General features: G+C 46.3%; 1 protein-coding gene and 1 pseudogene across 1 annotated transcript; one reads left to right on the top strand and one right to left on the bottom strand.

Annotated features, from left to right (window-relative positions):
* Window positions 1-15590: 15590 nt before the first annotated feature.
* LOC117861740 (uncharacterized) lies at window positions 15591-16811 on the bottom strand (annotated as a pseudogene).
* Window positions 16812-18285: 1474 nt separating this feature from the next.
* LOC117859889 (probable xyloglucan glycosyltransferase 3) lies at window positions 18286-22497 on the top strand. The gene is made up of 6 exons (XM_034743085.2): window positions 18286-18606; window positions 18701-19789; window positions 19915-20223; window positions 20763-21053; window positions 21155-21268; window positions 21357-22497. Exons 2-6 carry the CDS (start codon window positions 18923-18925, stop codon window positions 22065-22067), a joined length of 2292 nt encoding a protein of 763 aa, XP_034598976.1. The 5' UTR covers window positions 18286-18606; window positions 18701-18922; the 3' UTR covers window positions 22068-22497.
* Window positions 22498-26976: the final 4479 nt, after the last annotated feature.

Raw genomic sequence — 26976 nt, 5'->3', positions numbered from 1 at the left:
GAGGGAAAAGCTCGGACACAAAGTGCTGCTCACCGCGGTGAGATTTGCTGAAGGATCCGAGGGCGAAGAGTGGCGGAAGGGGGCTGTCCGCGATGGCGCTGGGAGCTGCAATGGGGTGTGCGTGAAGCACGGGAGGACTCAGCGGGTGGCGGGAAGCACCGGAGGGGTGCTCTCGATGGAGAGGTGGGTGGCGGCGCTCTATTTCTAGGCCGCAGAAGGGAAAGGGCTCAGGTGAGGTGCCGGGGATGGCCCTAGGTAGCCTTTTATAGCCAGGCGAGGGCGAGAGGGAGCCATGGGCAAGCCAATGGCTCAAGGGTGGCTTGAGCAGCGGTTGGGTGAGAGGATGAGGGCGGCGTGCCACTGGCGGAGCAGCGAACGTGCGTGGCGGTTGGGTGGAGGTGATGCGGACGATCTTCGGCCATTGGCTGGGGAAGATAGCGGAGCACAAGGATGCGCTTTGTCGCACGCTGGGATTGGTCGAGGAGGAGGGCCGTCCTATCGCATCAAGCTGGTGAGAGGCAAAGCGGCGAGTGCCGGTGAGTCTCTGCGACATGGCAGTGGCATGCACGGTGGGCGGGCAGGGCGCGCGTGGGCGTCAGGCGGTCGTTGGCCAGCGAAGATGCGTCGCAGGGGGGAGATGTGCGCGTGGGTTGGTTCGGCGAAGGGTCAGGCTGTCGGGTCGCATTGCCGGCGGCGATAGGCGACGGGGCTGAGCCGGCGGGGTGGCACCGCGTGGCGTGCCACGATCACACCGTTCGTCATCACCACAATCGCGGGCACGTAGGCAGGCGTGTGGAGTGCGGGGCAGCAAGATTTGGGGAGATTTTGCGCAAAATTTTCAAACCAAACAAGAAATAGTTCAAAACTAAAAGTTACTATCCACATTTCAAACTCCAACCCTGAGAAAGGTTTCAAGTTCAAAACTGTTTTAGATTGGGAGATACAGGCCATCAAAGTTTGGAGGAACGCGGGTTCAAAGGACTTAGAGATTTTCAAACTAAGTTTTGAAATGCCACTAAACTTTAACCCAAATTTTGAACCTCTTCCCCTTCAAATTAGGAAAAACTCATAAAATAAAAGTTGTTTGTTTTAAAAAGTTCTACAACTTTTATATTGGAAAAAGTTTAAGCTATTGAATAAAATTGGGAATTAAAAAATTCCCCCAAAAAGCCCCTTTTTAGGGTATTTTAGCAATTTCAGTGTTTGAGTTTCAATTTCAACTTTACTCTTTGGTATTTTTGGGATGTTTGCTACAATTCAAACCTAGTTTGAGTGTTTTTCAAAATTACCCCTTTGTATGACTTAGTTTGGTTCAAATTAGCCCCTATTTGTAATATTTCATGTGTTTAAGTGCATTGCATTTTCAACTATAGCAAGGTTTAAGTCCTAAGTGCAAATTGTATCCTTAACCATTCTAATTAGCCTTTCAACATGCACCCTTAAACTAGGGATGTTACAAGAAGTTCCAGAACTCGGATCTCATGAACTATTTGCCAAGGTCGGTGATGATCCTGTTTGGCACTCCAAATCAGTGTGTGATTTCCTCCATGAACTGAGCAGCTTTAGCCGAGTCACTACCGGTGATAGCCTTAACCTCAATCCACTTGAAGAATTTGTCATCTGCCACGAAGATGTGGGTGTAGTCGCCTGGTGCAGTCTTGAAGGGTTCGACCATATTCAGCCCCTAGCATGCAAAGGGTCAGGATGGTGCAATAGTGCGCAAGGCCTAAGCCGGTAGATGTTGCTTCTTGGAGAAGAAATGACAGGCTTTGCACCTTTGGAAGAGCTCCTTTGCATTAGCTACTACTGTTGGCCAGTAGAAACCAGAGCAGAAGGCCTTGCCGACCAAAGTGCCCGAGGCGGCGTGGTTGCCGCATGTTACCAAGTGGATTTCATGCAGGAGGTCAAGACCCTTGCTTCACATAATGCACATCATCAGGATGCTTGTGGATGTAGCTTTTCTGTAGAGCTCTTTGCCTATGACGATGTAGTTTGCACTGCGCCAAGCTATCTTTTCATGCTCTATCTTGTCCTTTGGCGCCATCTGGTCAGTGATCAAGGCTATGAACGAGGCGTGCCAGTCTTCTTTTGCCTCGATCATCATGACGCTAGTGGTGGCTAGGTCGGCCAGAACCTGAGCACCAGCGTTGTTGACCTAGTCCGGGTCTAGGACCTTGATAGAAGGTTTTCGAAGATCTTGCACGAATACGCCGGTCGGATCTGCACATGCTTGGAGCCAAGCTTGGACAGGACATCGGTGGCGATGTTGTGGTCCCTAGGGACATGGTGGAACTCAAGACCATCAAAGTGGGCCTCAAGTTTGCGGATTTCCACGTAGTAAGCGTCCATGGATCTCCATAAAAGTACATAGTCCAGTGTTCTGGCCTCTCCAGGGAGGGCGGCTTCTTGATCTCCGTCCACTCAGCCATGAAGTCAGCCAGGATCTGCGACTTGATCGCATGACGCAGGCAGAAATGAAGGTCGAACTCACTGAGCTCAATGGACCACTTGACAACTCAGCCATTGACGTCCCTGTTGTGGAGGATTTCTCCAATTGGGTATGAAGACACGACTAGGATCTTGTGCGCCTGGAAGTAATGGCGCAGATTTCTTGACGAGATCAGAACTGCATAGAGCAATTTCTTAACCTGTGTGTAGCGGTTCTTGGAGTCGTTGAGGACCTTGCTAACATAGTACACCGGTCGTTGCACCATGTGAGTATGGCTAGACTCTTGGCGCTCCACAACTAGCACGGTGCTGACAACATGCGTCATTGCAGAGATGTAGAGGTACAACATTTCTTGGTCCTCTTGGGGCATCATGATGGGAGGAGTGGTGAGGAAAGCCTTGAGCTCTTCGAGTGCCTTGCTGGCCTCATCGTCCCACTCAAACTTGTCTACCTTTTTGAGCAGCTTGAAGAAGGGCAGACCTTTTTTTCCAAGTTTGCTGATGAAGCGGCTGAGAGCCGCCATCATGCCGGTGAGCTTCATGACGTCCTTCCTGTTGGATGGCTTTGCCATGTTTTCGATTGCATCCACCTTGATGGGGTTGGCCTCGATGCCGCGCTGGCTGACCATGAAGCCCAGGAGCTTTCCAGACGACACATAGAAGACACACTTGCCCGGGTTGAGTTTCCAGTGATAATCCTGGAGGTTGTTGAAAGTCTCTGCGAGGTCGGCTATGAAGCTTTTGTCATCCTTGGTTTTGACAACCACATCGTTGACATAGGCCTTGATGTTCCTATGCAGCTGTGTCGCGAGTCAACCCTAGATTGCCTTCTGGTAGTTGGCACCGGCATCTTTCAACCCGAAGGTTATGGTGTTGTAGCAGTAGATGCCGAAGGGCGTTATGAATGCCGTCTTGTATTGGTCAGCAGGATCAAGGGCAATCTCGTGATAGCTCGAGTAGCAGTCGAGAAAGCAGAGCAGGATGCTCCCTGCCATAGAGTCTACGACTTGGTCGATGCGCGGAAGAGGGAAGGGGTCCTTAGGGCAGTGCTTGTTGAGGTTAGTGTAATCGATACACATTCTCCATTCACCAGTTTTATTTCTTACAAGGACTGGATTTGCTAACCAGACAGGATGCTTACATTCATGGATGAATTCGACAGCTAAGAGCTTATTTAATTCTACCCTAATGGACTCCTTGCGATCTTGGGCAAGGCGGCAAAGTTTTTGCTTGACCGGCCGTGCAGTCTTGCTCAAGTCCAAGGAGTACTCAGCCAACTCCCTTGGGACACCGGGCATATCGGATAGCTTCCACGCGAATATGTCCGAGTTTTCCCGGAGGATACTGGTGAGTGTGAGTTCCTATTTCTCTGAGAGGTCCGTCCCTCTGAGGGTCGTCTTAGTCGGGTCTTCCAGGCCAAGGCAGATCTTCTTGACCCTAGGGTCGGGCTGCAGTGTCGTGGGCGTCGGCTCTATCTCTGGGATCGTGAGCTGGTCCTTGTCCACCTTCTGGGCCTCGGCTACCATGGCGGTGGCCTTAGCTAAGTACTCCAGGGCTTTCGGAAGCTGAACTACCTCGCCGTCACACTTGTACAACGTCTCGATGTTGCCATAGATGGAGAGGACTCCATTTGGAGCTGGCATCTTGAGGATGAGGTATGTGTGGTGCGCGATCATCATAAACCTCGCCAGCATGGGCCTACCAAAGATGGCGTGGTAGGAAGTCTTGAAGTTGGCAACCTTAGATGTGAGGTACTCCGTGCAGTAGTTGGCTTGCGTGCCAAAGGTGACCGGCAAAACAACTCGGCCAATCGAGTAGGAACCTTTGCCGGGGATGATGTCGTAGAAGGGTTCTTCACAGGGCTGGAGCCACTCGAAGTTGAAGTCCATGCGCTTCAAAGTCTCGGTGAAGATGATGTTGAGGCCGCTGCCACCGTCGATCAACACCTTAGGGAGTAGGGCCCGTTCTATGGTAAGGCAGACCACCAGTGGGTAGGACCTGGGATCTGAGATGTGGACCCAATGATCTTGCCTAGAGAAGGTTATGGATTGCTCTGACCAGCGCAGATACTGGATGGTTGTATGGAGACAAAGTACACCTCTCGCTCATACAATTTCTACTTGTGGTTGCTGCAAAAAGTGTTGGGGTCGTCCATGATGATGTTGACCTGCTGTTCCGATCATTGGAACTCTCCATTTTGGTCAGCACTGGGCCGGTGGACGTTTGGGTTGGGCTAGTCGTAGCGCTCCTGTCAGTGCTGGTCGTCGCGGTCGTTGCACCGATGGTTGTCACGGTCATTGTAGTAGTGGTCGTCATGGCGGCGGTCGTCGCGATAGCGGTCGTTACGACCACAGTCGTCGTGGTCATCATGGCGGCAGTAGTCACGCCTATTGTCATCCCGACAGTAGTCATTGCAGCGGGATCATCAAGCTCTTTCTTGAGAACTATGCAGTCCCAAAGATTATGGCATGCGTCCTTGTGGAAGGGGCACGGAGCGCTGAGGGTTTTGTCAAACTCTTCTCAGAGGAAGGTGGCCGGCCTAGCAGGATTGGCCTCAGCAGCGAGGACCTTGGGGGCCCTTTTTCGAAGTTGGGACTCTAGACATGCTTGATGTTCATCATGGATCGGCTGATCATAGTTGTCGCTCCGATGATGCTTGATGCCCTGGAATTATACTTTTGCTGCCTCCTATATGTCTGCCTGCTTTGTTGACAACTGCCATCATCTACCCGACCGTCTTGGGGGCAGCCTCGTACAACTTGCAGAACATGGGGCGGTTCGTCAAGTCGGAGCAAAAGTACATGATGATGTCACGGTCCTCGATGCCGACCAACCTGTTGCGGTTCTCGAAGAAGCGGTTAGCGTACTCCTGGATAGTTTCGCCCATCCTCTAGCGGACTTGGCCAAGTTTCTCCGTGTTGCCAGGTCTGCTATAGGTATGAGAATGATAGGAGGAAGGCTAATCCGAGCACTGGTAATTCTGGGTGAAAGCTCTAGTGAGCTGACCCCAACTGTTGATACTATTCGGAGGGAGGTTCTCCAGCCACAGGAGCAGAGCGGGACCCATCACCACCGGAAAGTAGGCGGCCCTCTGGTCGTATGTGCCATTGGTGGCTTTCACCGCGGTACTATACATCTTGAGCCAGATGGTGGGGTCGGAGCGACCATCATACTTTTCATTGATGGCTGGCTTGAATGTGGCCAGCTAATCAATAGCCCTGAGGCGTGGAGTGAAGGCAGTGAAACAATTGATCGTTGTGTCATTGTTGTCCTCGAGGTGGTACTCGACGAGTAGAGCCTGGGGGTGTCTAACATTATCATGCCTGGATAGGTTGTAAGCATCTTCAGGGGTGCCATACATGCAGTCGTAGTTGGTGCAACGACGCATCTCATCTTCTTGGCGACAACGGTCCTCGCGTTCAGCATCGCAATTGAGTCCAGGAGCGCCGTAGTCGCGGTCGTCCTTGGCGTGGTGGCAGAGCTCGGCCTCTTCCCGCTCTTGATGACAATTGTTGAGGTCGGGGCAGAGGTCGTGGTGGTTGAGGAGGTCGTGCAATTCTTCACGGAGATCACGTTGCCGACTTGGAAGGTCATGGTCCTCGTTGTCACCTCTCCTGCCACGTCGGCGATTGTCGTGGTTTTCGTTGTTGGCATTATCATTTGCGGGTGGGTTGGCGTTCTGCTCCACCTCTTCTTCACGAATTGGCTCCATCCGACCTCCCGTACAGTCGTCTCGGCGATGGTTCAATTTTCTATGCCCGGATCGGCTCCGAGACTGCCGAGTAGCTGTGGACCGAGAGTGTGCGGACCAACTGTGGGCCTGCTCTTCGATCTGAGCGTTGGTGACGAGGATACGCGCCCGGATCCGTTCCATCCGCTCTGAGTCTGGAAGGTTTTCTAGTTCGGCAAACGCAGCCCCCAGGTTGGCCTAGGGTGTAGTGAAGACATTGTGGCTAGCCTCCTCGAGGTCGGCTAGCAGATTGCGGGCGCGTGCAGGGTGCCTGCGTCTATCCCCGGCACCGCCCCGGTTGGTGTTGTCACAGTCGTTGCGTGGTGGTTAGCGCTGGTCACCTGCTGCCTCCATGTTAGCAGCGGGTAGCTGCTGGACATTGGCTTGCTCTTGTTGGCGTCGTGCTACACGATTCTGGTTCCTAGTGTTGTGGCCTCCTTCTTGAGAAGAAGTTTTGCCATCCCTAGGTGGCTCATCGACGGAGACCAATAAGGTTTCGTGATCTGGCATGGAGGAGTTGCTCTCATCATCGCTTCCATAGGGGTTTGGCATCAGGATGATGCGGGGCATCTGGAATTCACCACAGTTTGGAAACTGGGCTGGTTCGAGCGGTTCTCCAGATTGGATCTAGAAAGCCTGGTCGAGTTTGGCGGAGCACATGGCAGCTGAGTTCCATAGACCAAAGGGGACGCGGGATGGACCCTACGCCGACCTTGTTGAGCGTAGCACCTCCTTAGATAGATCTATGCACTCAGCAATGATGTTGCTGATGCGATCTAGCCCCACGATCAAGTCAGAGGGAATGGGTATGCGAGCCGCAGCAAGTAGATCTGGAATCCTCTCGGAGAGAGACAACACCGACCTGCTGGGCATGCGGCATGATGATCCTTAGGTGGAGGTTTTGCTTCGCTGGAGTAGATCCAACGGGCGCCAAGCTGGTGATGGCTGCCGAGTTGACAGAGGCCTCCGAGTCGACGAAAGAAGCCGCGGGATCGGAATCTGCTGGCATAGTCCCAAAGCGAATCTGGATCGGGTTGGCGAGGTAGTCCTTCATGCTCTCGGGGAAAACAACGCTGGGGTGGGATGCCATCGAGGTCGCTAGGGAGGATCTTACAATCAGCCCTACCTGGCATGCTAGCTGTCGGATTTATAAGTCCGGCAGTCCACCAGAGGGTTACCCAAGTGGTTGATTTGTAGGTGAGGACAATTGCGAAACCAAGAACTCGAAGGTGATCGCGAGAACACAAGGACACAAGGATTTTAGACACAGGTCCGGGCTTCCGGAGAGTAATACCTTAAGTAGGGAGTATATCATATGACAGTGAGATTATTGTTCAAATACTAGATCGACCATTTTGGTCTTTACTTTGTTGGTCGAGTCTGACATGAAAATCTCAAAGTGCAACTTTCAGTCAAAAACGGTAGTGCAACACTTGGGCACAAGGAGACAAAAGACGAAGAAATTATTTAAATCAGGTCAACGACGACCAATGCTGCGACTTACAAGGTCCTTTACACGGAAGGCCTTGTGGCAATTAGTAATTTCGAAATATATCCATATTTTATTTTGGGCAGCTCGGTTGTGTAACCATGCAAGACAAGGTTGCATTTGCTGATTGATACTGTCAGTATAGAGTTAGCATCAGAAGCAAATACTCCTACAACAATCCTAATCTTCTTTTGTTAAATAGCACAGAATTCAGTGCTGTAACTTTACAGTTTTTGCCCTTGTTTTGCATTCAGGTCTAGCAAATAAATGATTTGCAGGAGTTTTATGTTGTGGATGCTTGCAGGACCTGGATTATCTGACCCAGATATGAGAATAGGCCGGAATTCAATAATTTCCTTTGCGTAAAAAACATAGCTGAGTTCCACTTGGATTGATATGCATGACAAATATTTTTAGTTATATTTAATTTGGAGTAAGGCTATCAAAAAAGCTCATTCCCATCAGGCTACTCATGTTTAGTTTGAACTTGTTTGGAACCAACCTTGATCCGAGAAGCAAATAATTGGGGCTGAGCTTGCATTGCCGAGGCCGATCTAGCTCAACTCCAGCCTCCAGCTTACCAAGTTAACATTATGACCGTGCTTCACGAAGTTTGTGTCACTGGGCCTACTTAAACCAAGCCTTAGGCTAATTCCAGTGGAGGATTTCATTTTGATGTTTCCATAATAACCACATCATCAACAAGAAGATAAAATTGTGTTGGAAACTACCCTTCCAATGCACAATTTCTTCTTGTTGTTTCATAAGCACCACATAATATTTAATTTCATGACACATTTAGAGTTGGTTTTCATGCCAAGAGAGTTTCATTTAGATGAAACCGGTTCCTTCTCTTCCCTCTTAAATTTTCTACCACGTGGCACTATATTTAGTAATGTGCATGAAACTCCTATAAAGCTACCTGAGAATAGCCTTATGGTGTTGACCCAAGTGAAGCCAAAACTAAACTTATTATGCTCTCAAATGTGATTTTTAACAATAGTTTGAGCTTTGGTTGAGAGAGCTTGAGCTCAATTTGAGTCTGAAGATCCTTAATTAATTTGCATTCAACATTTCATTTTGCATGCACTCTCTGCAAGATTCATGTATGGATGTTTCCATCGTGAAACATGGCACGGGAGGCTTCTATGTGCCACGCTAACATTTTGTTGCAAAACGAGCCCCATAAATTCTATCAAGTACTCTTTCTAGATTTAAATTTTTTTTCTCAAGTAAAAGTAATTTTGCAATATTGAAATGAAAATATATCATGCCCATCTTTCCTTGTGCGGTCCTTTATCTTGAAGGCTCATTTATATTTCCAGCGTTGTTTAATATGTTACAATATAGGCTCTAGATTAATATAGAACAGCCTAGTCAGTTTTACATTTGTACTAAACCTTGGTTAATGTGTAAAATCTTAAAAATATACAATATGTCTACTGAGGAACATAGTAGACTAAATCTATTACATGGTCTCTCAGGTCTCCAATTAGTGTTAAAGATGAGTCTAGTTAATGTCTAATCATTTTAAAAGTGGAACTCAAACTCCGTGCCCCATTACATTTTGATACCATATCATTATCTCTCATCGATTCAAATTAACCAGTGTTGTCACTGCATGGGCGCTCATTCACATGGTATGCATCAAGGATACTTGAAGCAATGCACGAATGCACAGTAATTAATGCCGAAACCTTTGATGATGTCCTAATCTTTCCTTAGCTTTACAGAAGAGGAAAATTAAATCACATCGAGATTGTGAACAGGGACAAAAAAGAAAAATAGAACCAAGGACAAATAGTACAGCACCTCACGAGGGTTTGGGTTTCCATTCTTGGAATTGGTGAGTTTTGATACCGCGTCGATCTCATCATTTGACTATAAGATCTGATCAGGTTTACTCTAAAGTATTGCAAGAGGCATTGACCTAACTAAGGCCAGTGTGCAGTATATATTTCGTTTGATGATAGCTGGAATGATCATTTCGAGGGCAAATCTTGCCGCGTTCATCTGAATTGAAGTGTGAGTACAAGTTTGTATGGACATCACACTTCACACTGTAATTTGGACCTCATGGTCGTGCTAGCTGTAGGTTATAACCCCATGGATAATGTTCCTTTTCAGATTGAAGCTCAAACTTCCTTCATATTCAATTAGTTAATTAATGCATATAATATGTTCTAATTAATATTCTACAAAATTACTCCCTATTGTCCTCAAATAAATTGTCATTTCAGACATCGACCTGGTCATCAAGACACTATTCTGACCATGTCTTAATGGTATTAAACAATTCAAAATATATAAGATGTGTAATATTTTGAAACCAATATTATTGAGGACGAATTTAGTCATGCCATTGTCAACAGTCAATTTGAAAATATTCAAAGAAATATTGATTGTCAAAACTAAAATCCATTGACTACAAGCCTTCCAAAATGGTAGTAATTTTGGAACTAGAGGGAGTACATCAAGTGCAAAAAAGGTACTGATACTTGTATAGGTTCTTTAATTGAAATAGATTGCAGGTAAATACTTGATATGGTTTGTACCGTTTCACATAAATATACATATATATAGGCACCATCAATAATGCAATATTAATAGTTTTATAGGACCCAAAAAATATTTAGCCATCAACAACGATATACACTTACTTGGCTTTTCTATGAAACCGTATTTGTTCAGGAAACTTGAAGAGTTAAAGGAGGTATAATAATGTAAACCATAGCTTTGAGTCGTTGTGTGATGCTTATCACAATTTAGTAAACAATATATTGTGGGATCAAAGTTTTTACCATCGGTCATGAGCCATGTCCCCCCCCCCTATTAAGGCCATATGATGATTGCTGATAATGTAGACACCATCTTACAAATTAGGTAGATCACAAAAAACCTTACAGATTAGGTAAATCTCAAACATAACATTTTTTTCTGGAAAGGATCATAATGGCAGTGACGTTATATGATTGACATGGCTTCCTTACATCAATAGAATTTTATCATTAAGTTCTTGGTTGACATGTTCTTGCATGAGTTTCCTATTGACACTGGCCAGTGTGCATGGAGGGGAAAAAACCTCTTGTTGACTGATGACTTCAGTTGTGATAAAATTTTGCACCATGCATGCCGCACTCACGGCTCATGCCATGTAGAAATATATAAAGTTAGAGCATCTGTTAGTAACAATACTGATCTTCATTTGAATTGTCAAGTTAATCTATATGGTCCTGCGCCTAACATGTGATACATGTTTTCGGAACGTTACAATTCTTGACTTGTTTGAGATGTTCGACAAGTCAATACTTGCTTGAAGCATTAGAGTGGAAGAGCATATTTTCAAGTAAACTATGTAAACTAATACATAAAACAAGTGTTGCAAGCTACAACCACCACAACCGGATCATCCTATTACTACAACTCAGATTCGACTGATCTCATATAGCATACGTCACAACCATACAAAATAATAAGAATAATTCATGAGGATTATTCAGGTTTATATGTTACTACAAAGTGAACATTCTTTACAAATACCATAGGAAATGCCCAGCTTATTTATAATTTTCGAAGTAGCTATCCGTGTTGTTTTCTTCATCTTTCCATTCAACTAATCACATCAAGGGCTCCCCAACTACCTAGAGTGGGGAACTGTTCTAACCCTTGTCTCTTTTCCATGTTGCCATTTAGCTGCTTCTCCCAACACTCCCAGTGCCATTCCTTCATCTTTCTTACCCAAGGTTGTCAAGGCCCTCGAGGCAATGAAGTTACTGTAAGCACATACCTTTGAGGCACTAATGAGACTGAGCGTAAATGGAGCTCACAAAATGATCATAGAAGCATTACTAGACATCATCTATTCTCCCTGTGTATTGAATCAAGATTTGTGGTTAAACTGATACTGGGTGGATTGATGTGGCCAGTGTAGAGCTTTCCTCGGATTTTGGATTCGGCAAGCAACTAATCAGGTCCACCAAGTTTGATACGCATATTAACACTCTCTCCCTCACTAATTAATGGAACTCAAAGCTGATCTTATCGCTGCCTGTATGAAATCATTTGGAAGTTCACAAGCACAATGGGAGGAAGGCAGGAGCCAACATAGTGAGGAGGGTGGGGTACGGGATGAGGAGAACGAGGAAGAAGAAACTAAAACCTTAAGGGCTAATTCGGCAAGGAGGGGAGCAAAACCCAGTGTGGGGATCCCCGTCATTTCCATGGGAAGGAACCCCTGCTTGGGATTTATACTCTGCATAAGTTTCGCAGACAAGGGCACAAATCCCTAGTTGCAAACAAATGCTGAAAACAATCAGAAAAAATCGAGAAACAAATAACAGAAATTTTGTTCGTATGCAAAACTTCATCAGATAAATCATGGTCATTTCTTGCACAGGAGCAATCCATGCTTATATATTTTAAAAATTCTAAAAACATGGTCATTTCTCATCATTACATAAATATAATTAAAATTCTGTGAAAATTAAACTCTGTATCTATGGTCCTTCCACCAAGTGCTCTGGAAGTAGATGCATGCAGGACAAATTACACTCTATATTTATGAGATTATAAATAGATGTAATTCCATCACAGAAATAGGATAGCCTTCCGGGAGCACCATGTCAATCCTAGTTTGATCCCTCGGGCTTCTGCATCAGATAATACAAGCACATAATTAGTACTTAACGGAAACTGGTGCTATGGAGAAATAAGTACAATAACCAACAAACTGTACTTGTAACTGATGCACACAACCTGAGTCCTACAACCAGTAGCTACCTCTCATTGAAATAGTAATTCATCACTAATGCATTGGTACAGAGTAAACTATACTTCATTCTGAACTATACTTGTAACTGAACCGCTAGAGCCCCACTGATGGCACCAAGTCTGGCTACCTCCTGTGCAGCTAAGCCTACTACTTTCCTGATCTGAAAATTATCCTGCCGTTGTTAAATCAGTGCAAAGGTGTGACAAGACATCAGCATTGGAATTTCAAGTGTTCACTAGCCTATTAGGTATGAACCCCCACTTTCAGCATGTTGCCATGATGATTTACCATGCTAGATTATCTCCGTATCTTAATTTATCTTAGCACTAGCCTAGAACCCACTTCATCTCCTGTTAGTCCATATGTTTCTGAACATTTGATTTCAGGCATTCTAAATATTAAAAACTGGTGAACTAGCAGATCTAAGAAGGGAGCATCCATCAGAACAGCTATATTAACTAGATGCATCTACACCAGCAGTACAACCTAGGAAAGAAGCTGGTTGAATAAATTAACAATGGATTGCACTGGCCAATAAGGATTCACTAGTGGAAAACTCACCTTTACTCCCGATTGGTAAGGGACATAGATCTCAAAAAACCAATCGGGACTAACTATTCGGGACAAAAGGGAGGGTTCTTTAGTCCCGGGTCATTCATCCGGGACAAAAAATCCCCTTTAGTCCTGGTTGGTTTTACCAACCATGACAAAAAAAGTTGCAAAAAAATAAAAAAAAGAGGCCGCACGCCGTGCTAGCCGCCGCTCGCCTGCCCGCACCAGCCTGCGATGTCGCTCGTCCGCCCACCCGCCTGCTTGCACTGCCCCGCGCCCTGCCACCGCTCGTGCCGCCGGCCGCCACTCGCCCCGCCACCCCTAGCAGGCCGACCGCCGGGAGCTGGCCGCCCAGCCGCGCCAGCTCACCCCGTCAGCTCTGGTTGGCCACCGCTCCCTCACGCGCCACTGCCCTGCACCTCACCCCGCTACCGCTCCTCACTGCCAGTGAGGGGCGAGCAGAGGGGAAAGGGGAGGGGCAGCAGGGGGGAGGGCAGGAGAGAAAGGGATAGAGGGCGGTGGCGGCGGGAGAGGGAGGGGGAGGGGGCGGCGGTGTGTGAGATCTGCAGTGTGAGAGAGAAGACATAAGGGAGAGGTCGGAGGAGAAGATAAGGTGGAGGGAGAGAGGGGGGCCGCGTGGAAACTGGAAAGGGGTGTTTTGTCCCAATTGGAGCCACAACCGGGACTAAGGTATTTTGTCCCCCTTTAGTCCCTGTTGGTAATTCCAACCGGGACTAAGGGGGAGCCTTTAGTCCCGGTTGTGGCTCCCATCGGGACAAAATGCCCCCTCGTCCCACTAGCAGTTACAACCGAGACTAAAGGGGGAAGCTTTAGTTCCGGTTGATCTTTCCAACCGGGATTAAAGCTCCCCACGTCGGTGGTTCATTTTTGACCCAGGACTAAAGACCCTTTAGTCCCGGGTCCAAAGACAACCAAGACAAAAAACGTTGGATGTAAGGTGAGTTCTCTACCAGTGGTTGCACAACACAGCTACCTTTAGGATCTTGGCGACTGACTCTCGGATCATGTAATGTTTCCCATAAGGGCTTTGCAATTTTTTTTAAAAAAAAGTGAAATAATTTAGCCATGTCAGCAGAACAAGGTTCACACAAAGCAAAATTTTACATGGTTACACAAGCATTAGAAATTTATCTGTTCAATCATATTTATACCGACCCTACTTGCATTTCAAGTTAGCATGATCAGACAAGTATATTTTTCATGAACCATACACTGAGCATATTCAAAGAGACATACCTGATTTTTCGCTTTAGCCATAGTAATCGAACATTATGATTCTTGGTTGTAATGAATGTCTTCCTGTATGTCTCAGATTCAAAAGATCCAAAGTATATGACTTCTCCTCATTAGTTAATTCAATCATAGTATCCACTTGATCAACACACTTCTCAACTGAAAATTTTTCGCCTTTCCTTTTCTTCAAAAGTTTCCAAAGTTTTGTTGGTTTGGCTCTTTTTGAACTCCACATATCCCTCAAGAGCAGATCCAATGTGACTTTGCTTACGTTTTTTTTCCTAACTTTGCTTAAGCTTTTTTCCACCTTCTCCCTGCCTTGAATCTTGATTCGATGAGGTAGTTTGAGTTTCATTGTTTTCATTACATGCATTCGAGGTCTCTTGGCCATCTAAGGCAAAGGGATTTGTACCATAGAGACTGACACCATTACGAAGGCTTTGTTTAGAATTACTTCTTTCAACAGGAGCTGGTGGAGAGGGAGCAGGAGCTGGTGCAGGAGTAGGAGCAGAAGTTGACGTAAAGTTTAGGTTTCCTGTAGCAACACTTCCTGTTCATAGATATAATTGGAACTCAGATTAGATGAACCAATAAATTTATTGTTTGATACTGAAAGTAACCAATTAAGATATGCAAGTAAGGGAACTTCATAGTAATTCCAATTGGTAAAAGAGAGAAAATGGCTTTTTGCGAAGCTTTACTACTCTTGGGTGATTCTATTGAATGTAACAGAAAAGGATAATTAGTTAACAGCAATAACTTAGCTACTTCTTAGCATATTTTATATAGAGTCCAAATATCTTACCGCAATTAGCTTCTCCCATACTTTTTGGTTATGTTAGGATCATACACAAAGATTCATTTCAGCCATTACCACTGTCTCTTTTGGCATCTCTTAGTGCCTTGTAATTAGCTTTGAGCTCCTTCTCCTTCTCCTGCACATGCTTCTTTGTGAAATGAGCTATGGGAAACTTCTCATTGAACTTGTCGGTGATAATCCTCCAGCCCTCCGATACCCAACCATGTTGATCTTTATATTTGGGGTTATCTTTGTAGTCATGTAATATTTCAACAAGACCTTTCTCATCACTGGAGTTCCAAGAAGTCCTATCAGCTTCTCCTGCCATGGCTACATTTCCCAAAATATGTTAACATGTAGTTGATAGAAACATGAATGCAAGATCAAGATGTCTCAAAAAAAAGAAATTCAACTACAAAGATAACGATTGCATTAAAAAAAGGCACTGATTACAATATTGTTTGCAATAGAAAGTTCCAAATAATTACATAATCAAATCATACACAAACTAGAGGAACCATACTCCTCTAAAATACATTATTGTAGACTAATTATTATTATTATAAGCAGCCCACATTTGGTGTGCGATCTGATCTCTTAGAGTACTGCCATCGTTTGACTCCGTCTCACTTGGATAGTTGTTGTCCCCCTCTGGCACGTTAACATATTGATCTGTTGGGATATACTCTGGTTGGTCATCCAGCCACCCCTCTTGACCATTTTGCCCTCTAATTATATTGTGAAATGCAACTGCTGCAGCTGCAATCTTGATTTGATTTTCTATGGGATGGAAAGTGACTATTTTTAGAATTGGGAACCTCTTCTTTAGAACACCAATGGCTGTCTCTATATGGTTGCGAAGCAATGCATGGTGATGATTGAACAATTCTTTGTAGTTTGCATAGCCACTTTGAGACGAACGACGCCTTCTAAACTCATTGAGATGGTACGGAACACCTCGATATGGGGCAATAAATGATGATGTATCTGCGTACCCGCCATCTACTAGATAGAACTTCCCGTCTAGCACACTAAATCCTTTGCTAATAATAGATCTAAGGACTCCTGCATCTAATGCTGACCCTTCCCATCCACATGAAATGAATGTGAAGTTAAGTTCGAAGTTGCAGGCTAACATAACATTCTGTGATAGGGTTCCTTTCCTATTTCTATAGGGAGGTCCTTTGTCTTCTGTGATGGTGATTGGTAAATTAAGGACATGGCATGCAAGGAAAGAAAAGATTAGGGAAAGGATTATGCCCACCTGAAAGAAGGGCGTAAACTGAGGATCTGTCACAATTCTGATATGAGTTTGGACTAAACTTGGAAGTCTCACAAATTGATGAGTCAAGGTAGTAATTATTTCGAAAACTTCTGTTATTTTCTGATGGATCATCTCGCCGCTGTGTTGAAAAGCTTTTTGTAGCCTTTGGTTGCTAACATTGTGTGAGAGGATGAACATGAACATCCCAAGCTGCTCCTCAACATCAACACCTTATTTGTCACGGAGCAAATTCTCTCTTCTAAGAAAGTCAGCTGTGGCTTTAAATATTTCAGGTTCCATTCAAAACTCAACTTTGCACCAGCTTGGGTGCCCTTCAAGGATTTCCTTAACTTTTTTGGCACTAGGAAGAGAAGATGTGTGCACAGGCATTTTTTCTTCTTGTAGGCACGGAATTATGGCAGGAATGCTTACAAAGAACAGTTCATCGTCCTCTTCCTCCTCCAACAACAAGAACTACCTAACTTGCTCCTCCCAAGATCCCATTATCTAGTTTATGTATATATAAATCATATTCTATATTCTTAATTAGCATAATGAACTAAGCATTTATCATATACTTGGTACTATAAAACTGAAACAAACAATCGATGCAGGTATTATGCAGATATCAGGTTCAAATTAGCTAGAGTTTCTGCTGGGAACAATTTGTTGCTGTAAGTTGACTAATTTCCTAGCTACACTAATTATGCCTACAAAATAACTAGTGTTCATAATTTCTTAGTTTTAAAGGCTGCAAACATCAACAGAGATGATCAGGAGCAAATGCAATTTTAGTTGTAGGGCAAAATAATGGCAGATATGATTGATAACTGTAAGATTAATGATCTTGCATTCAGTTCCAAATAAGATATCTCAGATGTTTGCCGCAGTTCCCTGCGGGGAACTTGGCTGCCAAACTAACCCTAATAGTGTCAACTTTTGTAGCTACCACAAGTTTGAAGTAGTATTTCTCAAGGAGTCAACTCCCCTCTTTTACTGACTAAAATTTACATACATACATACATATATGTGTGTGTGTGTGTGTGTCATAAAAAGTCGTTGCATTTTATTTGTCTGTGCTGCGATTAAGAATTAATATACCTAATCTTCTGATATGTAATGAAAATGTTGGGTACAGATAGAAATGGGTAGTGAAGCAAAACCAAGATTAACAATGACAAAGTGTCTCGGAGAACTGGATACAAATATAAGCTTATGTTATATTATTAAGACAAAAAAATGTGGATCAAGAATTTAATTGATCCAAGCCCAATAAACCCAGGTCCAACTTGTAGGCCCAGCCCATAGCATATGACACAAATTAAAGCAGGGCACTGTGCAAATCATGAGAAATTCCGCCAGGAAAAAAAATGCCAACCAGAGGGGGGAAACCACCAATCCCAAGATATTCCCAGGAAGCTTCTTAATCCCCATCTGATGCTGCAACTAGCTGTGTGCCTAACGGTTAATTCACACCTAGTATGATGCATTTTGTAGCACACAAGTGTAGATTAGCGATAATAATATACTTATCTGAGGTCTAACCAAGAGAGGCTCCATCCCCCTCTTGCAACGCCACGGGCTTGTGCTTCATTTAAAGACCCCACATGGCATGGGCTCGATCGACGCACACGGCGCCGGCAATGGCAGATTCCGGCTCGATCCCCCGCCCAAGTCAAGATCGCATATGCACCACCTCCACCTCCCCCTAGCACGAATTTAATGCACAAATCAGGGTCAAAACTTGCAGCCTCTACTATGCTCTCCTGCATCCAAAAAAAAGTAAAACAGTGTGAATACTTTTTGTATTTTTTATTTATTTTAAAATGGAAGATTCTTCTTCTTCTTTTCTAAACAAAAGAGAGAGCTTGCTAGTCTATGCACTGGCCACTGGTAGTGTTGCACTAGTATTGCACTTGCTGCTTTGCAGATCTCTCTTCTCTTGCAGTGCCACCACTCTCTATAAAACCCTCCTAGTGGCCTACCTGATGCCTTACTCTGGAGTCTAGAGTCTGGAGCCTGTAGTACGGCAGTAGCACAGTTTGGTGGTGACACTCGAGCTCAGCTACTCACTACTACTCTCCACTGTATCTCTACTATCCTCAAACTCAACCAGCTAGCCACTGTGTGAGCTCATCTCTAGACACCAGAGTGTGTGCTCTTGTGAGAGTGTGCGTGTGGAAGTCCGTGTGTGACTCTCTGTGCATCGCCTCGTCCGAGGCGCGGTACGTCCTCGTCACACCTTTCTCGGATCTGAAGCTCATCAGAACGAAGAAGGCTTCTCTCATCAGGTTACAAGGTCAGTAATAATCCCTGGCTCTTTAATTTGCTCTTTGGATTCTGTTTTGCAGTTTATTAAGGTTCATTTTTTCGGTATATAATGATGTGTGCAGGTGATTAAGTTCACCAAGAGGTAAGAACTGAAGATCTAGACAGCAGCAGCTGCTAGCACCATCACTTCACTAGCACAATAACCCAAGGTCTCCGAGGGCCAAGTGGAAGAGGTTGGAAGCAACCTCACATGCTGTGGTGTTCTCGATAGCAAAAAGCTTGACGGCTGCGCTTCCGAGATCCCACTGATCGGCGGACGCTTTGATCGCTCCGACGAGGTAGCCATGGCACCGCCGAGCTCGTGGTGGGGCGGCGAGGAGCAGCGTGGCACACCGGTGGTGGTGAAGATGGACAACCCCTACTCCCTGGTGGAGATCGACGGGCCCGGCATGCCGGCCTCCGACAAGGCCCGCGGCAAGAACGCCAAGCAGTTCACGTGGGTCCTCCTCCTCCGGGCGCACCGCGCCGTGGGCTTCGTCGCCTGGCTCGCCGCGGGGTTCTGGGGCGTCCTGGGCGCCGTCAACCGCCGCGTGCGCCGCGGCCGCGACGCCGACGAGGAGCCCGACGCCGAGGCCTCCGGGCGCGGCCGCGCCATGCTTCGGTTCCTCCGCGCCTTCCTCCTGCTCTCCCTCGCCCTCCTCGCCCTGGAGACCGTCGCCCACCTCAAGGGGTGGCAGTTCCCGCAGCACCTCCCGGGGAACCTGCAGGAGCTGGAGGAGCAGCTGCAGCACCTGCCGGAACACCTGCAGCACTTGCCAGAGCACCTCCGCCACCTGCCGGAGAACCTGCGGCAGCTGCCGGAGCACCTCCGCGTGCCGGAGCGGCGGGAGATCCAGGGGTGGCTGCACCGGGCGTACGTGGCGTGGCTCGAGTTCCGGGTCGACTACATCGCCTGGGCCATCCAGAAGCTCTCCACCTTCTGCATCCTGCTCTTCATGGTGCAGTCCGTGGACCGCATCGTCCAGTGCCTCGCGTGCTTCTGGATCAAGATCCGCGGCATCAAGCCCCGTATCGCGACCGCTGCCGCCTCCGGCAAGCGCCGTGGCAAGAAGAAGAGCGCGGATGTCGAGAACGGTGACGCCGATGACGCCGCCGCCGACGGCTACTTCCCCATGGTGCTCATCCAGATGCCAATGTGTAACGAGAAAGAGGTCAGAAATGCTCCTTCTTCTTCTTCTTCAACTATCTTCGCACGTGCGAATGGTGCACTCTAGCTGCCATGAAGAGTGAATGACCATGCTTCGTTCCATGGACTGACTGATCATTCATCCTGCAGGTGTACGAGACATCCATCTCGCACGTGTGCCAGATGGACTGGCCGCGGGACCGGCTGCTGATCCAGGTGCTGGACGACTCGGACGACGAGGTGTGCCAGATGCTGATCAAGGCGGAGGTCACCAAGTGGAGCCAGCGAGGCGTCAACATCATCTACCGCCACCGCCTCTCGCGCACCGGGTACAAGGCCGGCAACCTCAAGTCCGCCATGAGCTGCGACTACGTCAAGGACTACGAGTTCGTCGCCATCTTCGACGCCGACTTCCAGCCCAACCCGGACTTCCTCAAGCTCACCGTGCCACACTTCAAGGTATGGTTACTCTTCCTGCACCGATCTCCTCACGCATCCTATTCTCAGATCTCAACGTTTAGTGCAAGTATTATATGACGCCTATACATTCTAGTAGATTGAGATTGATGTAAACTATTCTATAAACATGTGATCTACAACTTGGTCCATGAGCCTAGTTATAGCCATGACTTCAAGATCCGCAACTAAATGTAGTCTGTTTAGTACATTTCTCAAGAAATAAACAATATGTGACGTGTTGAAACCCCGTTTAGCAATGAGACAGGACAGTGTCATGGTAGTCACTCACTCCAAATCTGAAAGTTAGTAGGGCATGACCCATGTATGTCCAAATCCCAGATTCGGTTGACTTAGTAAGCTATTGACTTACTGGTTGGTGCACGTAGTCACATACTATAGGTTTCTGTGAAAAAAAAAGGCGAACGCCTTAATGACCTCGACCGTAGGACAATAATATTAATTAATCTGGATCCATATGATAAACAATGTTATCGTTGACAAATCTCTGTGTCAGTGGACTGACTGAAACGACGGTGCAGGGGAACCCGGAGCTGGGTCTGGTCCAGGCACGCTGGAGCTTCGTGAACAAGGACGAGAACCTGCTCACCCGGCTGCAGAACATCAACCTGTGCTTCCACTTCGAGGTCGAGCAGCAGGTCAACGGCGTGTACCTCAACTTCTTTGGCTTCAATGGCACTGCTGGTGTGTGGCGCATCAAGGCCCTCGAGGACTCGGGTGGCTGGATGGAGCGCACCACCGTCGAGGACATGGACATCGCCGTGCGTGCCCACCTCAACGGTTGGAAGTTCATCTTCCTCAACGACGTCAAGGTACTTCAACAGTCATGAACAACGTTCAATCTTCAATCATTGACATGCCTGTAAATGGTTGTTTGCATTGGTCAGACATTGACGTTGTGACACATGTGCAGGTCCTCTGCGAGCTGCCGGAGTCTTACGAGGCTTACCGGAAGCAGCAGCACCGGTGGCACTCCGGTCCCATGCAGCTCTTCCGCCTCTGCCTCCCGGCGGTCTTCAAGTCCAAGGTAACGTAGCAGCAGTCTAGAAGCAAACACTATTGATGGTTTGCAAAGCTCGAGCACTGAAGTGAATGCATGAACCTGTGATGTGCAGATCCCGTTCTGGAAGAAGGCGAACCTGGTGATGCTCTTCTTCCTGCTGCGGAAGCTGGTGCTGCCCTTCTACTCCTTCACGCTCTTCTGCGTGATCCTGCCGCTCACCATGTTCGTTCCCGAGGCGGAGCTGCCCATCTGGGTCATCTGCTACATCCCGGTGCTCATGTCCATCCTCAACATCCTGCCGGCGCCCAAGTCGTTCCCCTTCGTGATCCCCTACCTCCTCTTCGAGAACACCATGTCCGTCACCAAGTTCAACGCCATGGTGTCCGGTCTGTTCCAGCTGGGGAGCTCCTACGAGTGGATCGTCACCAAGAAGGCCGGCCGCACCTCGTCGGCGTCCGACATCCTCGCGCTCGCCGAGGAGACCCACGTTCCCACGCGGCCGGCCGCCAAGCTCGTGCGCGGCGTCTCCGAGGGTGGGCTCGAGGAGTGGGGCAAGCTCAGGGAGCATGAGGCCGCCGAGTGGACCAACAAGGAGGACGCCGCCGCCGCGCTGGCCGCCGCGCCGGCGACGCCCAAGAAGAGCAGCAAGGCCAAGAAGCCGAACCGGATCTTCAAGAAGGAGCTGGCGCTCGCGTTCCTCCTGCTTACCGCCGCCACGCGGAGCCTGCTGTCCGCGCAGGGCCTGCACTTCTACTTCCTGCTCTTCCAGGGCGTCACCTTCCTCGCCGTCGGCCTCGACCTCATCGGCGAGCAGGTCAGCTAGCCGCCGCCAGCAGAATAAACCTAGCGGCCGGCTCGCCATATCGTCGTCGGTCGATCCAGGCCACATGCACAGTCAGCCTCGCATGGATGCGTGCAGGGTGCAGCCATGGGAAGGGACAAGTCCGGTGGATGGATCGTCGACAGGGATTATTTTTTTTTAGACTTTCTTCTCTTAATTTTTACCCTTTTGATATTTTTTGTTCAGAGATCAAAGAGTCCGTTGTTACTGCGTTCTTCTGTGCTCTAGCTAGTGCGTTGTTGTGCTAGGGTAGGCAAAGCAAGCAAGCGGGTTGTTCATTACTACATTCAGATGATGAGAGTTCTCTATATATTCAGTAGCCTTCTTGTTTTCTTTCCACATTACATTATGATCGATATGGTGTAACTGATACTACAAGTCAATGGATAAATCAAATCTTGTATGCTTCAAATGTTCATGAGTTTATCTAAAAATGTCCATGCAGTTCTGTTACATGGTTTTATTTTTAGACAGTGAGATACTCAAGTCAGGTGACTGACTGAATTCAAATCAAAATCTTCAAGCATACTAAAGTACTTAGCAGCGACATGCAAGGCAAATATATACAAATAAATTATCCGCACATTAAAAGGGAACACATTCAACACTCCTCAGTTAGTTTATGTTTCTAAAAATTAATTATGTTACAAATGTTAGATTTTTTTTTATTGTGGCCTACTATGTAAATAAGGCACGGTGAAGGCAAGAATTAACTAGAACAATAACAATCCAGTGTCATCTTATATGTCTTTCTAATTCTGAACCAATCATCGTGTACATGGATTTTGTAGCATATACCGACCAAGAGGAAATGCAAAGCAAGGATGAACTCACACCAAAGTGCTGACGAAAGTGATGGTGAAAAGCACCAAACCCGGGGTGAAAGACAGTTGACATCAACAAGATCGCTCCATAACTAACCTAGGCCCTGCTTAGTTTCCCCCAAAATTTCAACTTTGACACTATGCAAAAAAAGATTCCCCATTACATCAAACTTGCGGTACATGCATGAAGTACTAAATGGACGAAATCAAAAACTAATTGCACAATTTTGTTGTACTTTGCGAGATGAATCTTTTGAACCTAATTAGTCAATGTTTGGACAATAATTCACAAATACAAACGAAATGCTACAGTTTGCGCATTTATGGTAAAATGCAAACTTTGCCACTCCCAATTTGGGAACTAAATAAAGCCCTAGCATTTGTCAACTCTTGGAACAATCAAAACTGCAGAGAAGGGGGAAAAGGTATAGAGAGATCCAGAACCAAAACGTTGAAAAGCACAAAGCTTGCTTACCTGACAATTGACACTGATGAATTCAAAAGTCCGGTGAGATCGTCGACCGGGCACATGGTCACCTCGGAATTTATTTTATCTGATGATTCTCCATCAGGGTATCCGGGGGAAAAACACAAAGCTCAGTGAAACCCTTACAATTCGAGAGAATCAACAAGTTGCAGTCAAAACCGAACTGCCTAGATCACAAATTTAGCGATTCATGTTGAAGTAAACAGGACGGATATATTGGGGCAAACTTGTGCCAAAAAAATTCACGGATGGATCATGGATGTCTTTGCCCGAACTGCGGCGAGAGAGGCGCAAATGATGGGGGCGGAGGACGGACGCAGCAAGCCGAGGTGGCCAGTAGCCGATCGGCGCGGAAGTGGGCGAGTTCCTAGCGAAGTCGTCGGTGGCCGTCGTCGCCGAGGCCCGAGGGCACCGCGCCGGCGAGCCGCGTCCCCCGTGAGTTTCACGGGCCGAGATGACCAGGCCCGCGTGACCAGTTTCCTATTTAGCTTTTGAAAGTTTAAAGCCCATTAGGTCCAAATACTAATTGCATTACTCTCCACTAACAAATGCAGCGGTAGAGTCATCACAGCATAGGAGCTTTTATTTATTTTTTTCTTTCTTCATTCTTCTAATTGTCCTAGCTATTACCTAATTATATGCTAAGATGTACGGTAAGGTGATTTTTAACACAAAGAGTTTAGTTCCACACATTCTAAAAAAATAATCCAGCATTCTGATTATACTATTTTGACATTTTAAACATAAAAATTCAACAGTTTCAAATTCTAGGTTCAACATTTTCTCAAGTTTGGTTCAACAATTTAAATAGACTAGATCAACATTTTATGTAGAAATGTTGAAGTAGTTATTCAAAATATTGAAACAACACGTTCCAAATCTTAAAATACATATAAAAAATTAAAAATATACATATATTGGATCTTATTTTGTTGCATTAGTTTCAAATAACTCGGTCGTTCAAATGGATTTCAAAACATATTAACAATTTAGGAGAAAAAGGCATTTGAACTTTGAAACCCAAATGGACAGCTGACGCATGTCCACCAGCTCCCCACCTAATCCTGAGAACCCCGTTTACACTTACATTGAGTCACAATCTCAACCATTGCACAAATCTCCAACATCGGAAGTCATGGAAAAAAAATCTTCGGGAAGTTACCTAGGGTTCCCGAGATTAGATTGGTCTGTCTCGGCCTTATAATAGGCTAGTGTGCATGTTGGTTCCTTGCTTTTGCCTACAGCCCGTGCACGAGATCTTTGTGTTCTTAATTAACCCTCGTCCACCACCGTAGGCAACAACTTTTTTTTTTCTAAAGCGTAGGTGATAGCTTAACCACCCGAATCTTAACGGCTAGCTAGGGACGTTACGGTGAAACTAGATCATGAGACGATGCCGGGGCTGCAGATCTAGTTGGTCTCCGACTCCGAACCAAACCCTAGGTGGCGGCCCATGACAATGCCAAAGGTAAGGTCGGTGTTCATGCGTGTCCTCCCTCCTCACATTCCATCTCCCCTCCTTCCTTTACCGTACCCCACCTTTATCGAGCTCCAACCCTCCCAAAGGTCGCCTATCCTTACCGGAGCTTTGGATCCGAGCCTTGGATCCGCTCTCCAGGCCTAGGGTAGTTACTCCCAACAATGCAAGAGACGACAACCTGCTCAAGCCCATCCTTCAGTCACAAAGGTCGTTGCTCGGCGGATCCATCTCCTCCACGCTCGAATCCACCCTTCCCAGCTGTAGGTACTGCGTCTGCCTGTTCTCGATGATAGGTGAGGGGATCGTGACACCCTAAGTGGGGGGTGAATTAAGTGTTTTAAATACTGAGACTCCAAGCACATATAAAAACCTATTTCAGTTTCTATCTAGATGTGCACACTGGTGGAAAAGTGAACATTAGTCATGGTTGGATAGCCTCATATATCTCGAATATCCAACTAGGACTAATTTTTTGAGACTAAAGGTCCTCCTCTTTAATCTTAGGTCACTCACCCGGGACTAAAGACCCTCTTTAGTCCCTCTTTAGTCCCGGTTGGTAATACTAACCGGGACTAAAGGGGCCGCCACGCCTGCGCATGCACGTGGCCCCTTTAGTCCCTGTTGGTAAATACCAACAGGGACTAAAGACCTTTTTTCTTTTTATCCTGAATTCTTTTCCATATTAATGCTAATTGTTGCTTCGTATACATCCTTAGGATACACTACTTACACGTATACGCTCGTATTGTATGCATGTGGTATATATATATTTCATGATAGTATATGCATAATATTAATTGTAACTATTATATATACAATTCTTAATAGTTTATACACATCAAACTAGTATTTATATAATTATTATATATACAATAATTTGTCCTCTTCATTCTTAGGATTCTCCCATCGTAGTGTTACTCGGTTTGGCTATTGAATGTCCATCGTAATAAAATTCTCTATAGGGATTTATCACCTCATTCACCAGAAATCCTATGAGAGCTTCTTGTATTGTGAAAAGCCTCTCCTTCTCTAAGAGTTCTTCTCTAATATGCATCATCTATAATTTGGAAATATGTGAATGTTACACCAACAATTAAATATAAGGAGCTATTGTTGACACCAAAACATGGTACAGTAACCAGCAAGCTTTTGTTACACAAAATCCTGACGGTGGTGGATCCTGCATCAACACATGAGGACCTGGGAGATCTGCTTAACTCCAGTGCAGAATCCAAATCGACACGCGTAGCGTGCGCGGGCGTGCCAGTCAGTTTGACCATTCAACTGATAACGGGAAGATGATCCTTTGTCGAGGCAACTAGCCGATCAGGCCAATGTGATCCGAGCACCACTAGCGATAATGGTGTAGCAAAATAAATCATGATAAACAAAATATCAGCCATGAGGCCCATTCCAACATCCTAATGAATGCAAATGGCTCATCGGCTATTCAAGCCGATTCAACATAACTTCACAATAACCATCGGCTAGACAGCCGATAGGAGATAGAGCCTCGTCGAGTTCTCGCTCCACCATAGCTAGAGCCACAAACCGATGAGATCTAAACTAACGTCACCACCAATATTCCTAGGTGAAACCACAGCGATGCGCCCGGTAGTTGCAACCTAGAAACACTCAGCAGGACGTCAATCCAGAGCCCGCCAGCCGATGAGTCTAATCACAATGGAACTTAATTCCAACAGCACTTGAAGGGTAGCCAGGATTAAGATGCAACAGGCTATCAAGCAATCTATCATCTATGATGAGCCGATCTAAAGCTAATTAAAGCAAACGGAACGGCAAGACGATAGAACAGATAAATATCAGCCGATGCAAGCTTAATCAAGGCAGGATAATTGGTAAATACCGTAGATCGAGACAGAAGCAATGCGTCGTAAGTCAAAGATCCAAGATACTTGATAACTGGTAGATGAAACTAGACGAAACCACAGTGATGCGCCCGGTCGTCAAAGTCTAGAACACCTGGTGACGGAACTTGCAGCTTGCCGGAGATCGAAGTCGATGCAGCCCAGCTTGCTAGAAGGAACTCGTCGAGAAGCTACATTACTCCTACTCCTAGGGCAATGGTGTGAAGCCGAA

Source organism: Setaria viridis, chromosome 6 (assembly GCF_005286985.2).
Source record: "Setaria viridis chromosome 6, Setaria_viridis_v4.0, whole genome shotgun sequence".
Taxonomy (NCBI): domain Eukaryota; kingdom Viridiplantae; phylum Streptophyta; class Magnoliopsida; order Poales; family Poaceae; genus Setaria; species Setaria viridis.
The sequence above is the reverse complement of the archived record's forward strand: the minus strand, read 5'-3'. Positions and strand labels throughout refer to the sequence as shown.

Bases quoted from the DNA above. Each gene is read 5' to 3' on its own strand.
- LOC117859889 (XM_034743085.2), top strand. From the start codon at position 18,923: ATGGCACCGCCGAGCTCGTGGTGGGGCGGCGAGGAGCAGCGTGGCACA. The intron at 20,224-20,762 runs GTATGGTTACTC...ACGACGGTGCAG, and splicing joins TCACCGTGCCACACTTCAAG to GGGAACCCGGAGCTGGGTCT. The intron at 21,269-21,356 runs GTAACGTAGCAG...TGTGATGTGCAG, and splicing joins CGGCGGTCTTCAAGTCCAAG to ATCCCGTTCTGGAAGAAGGC.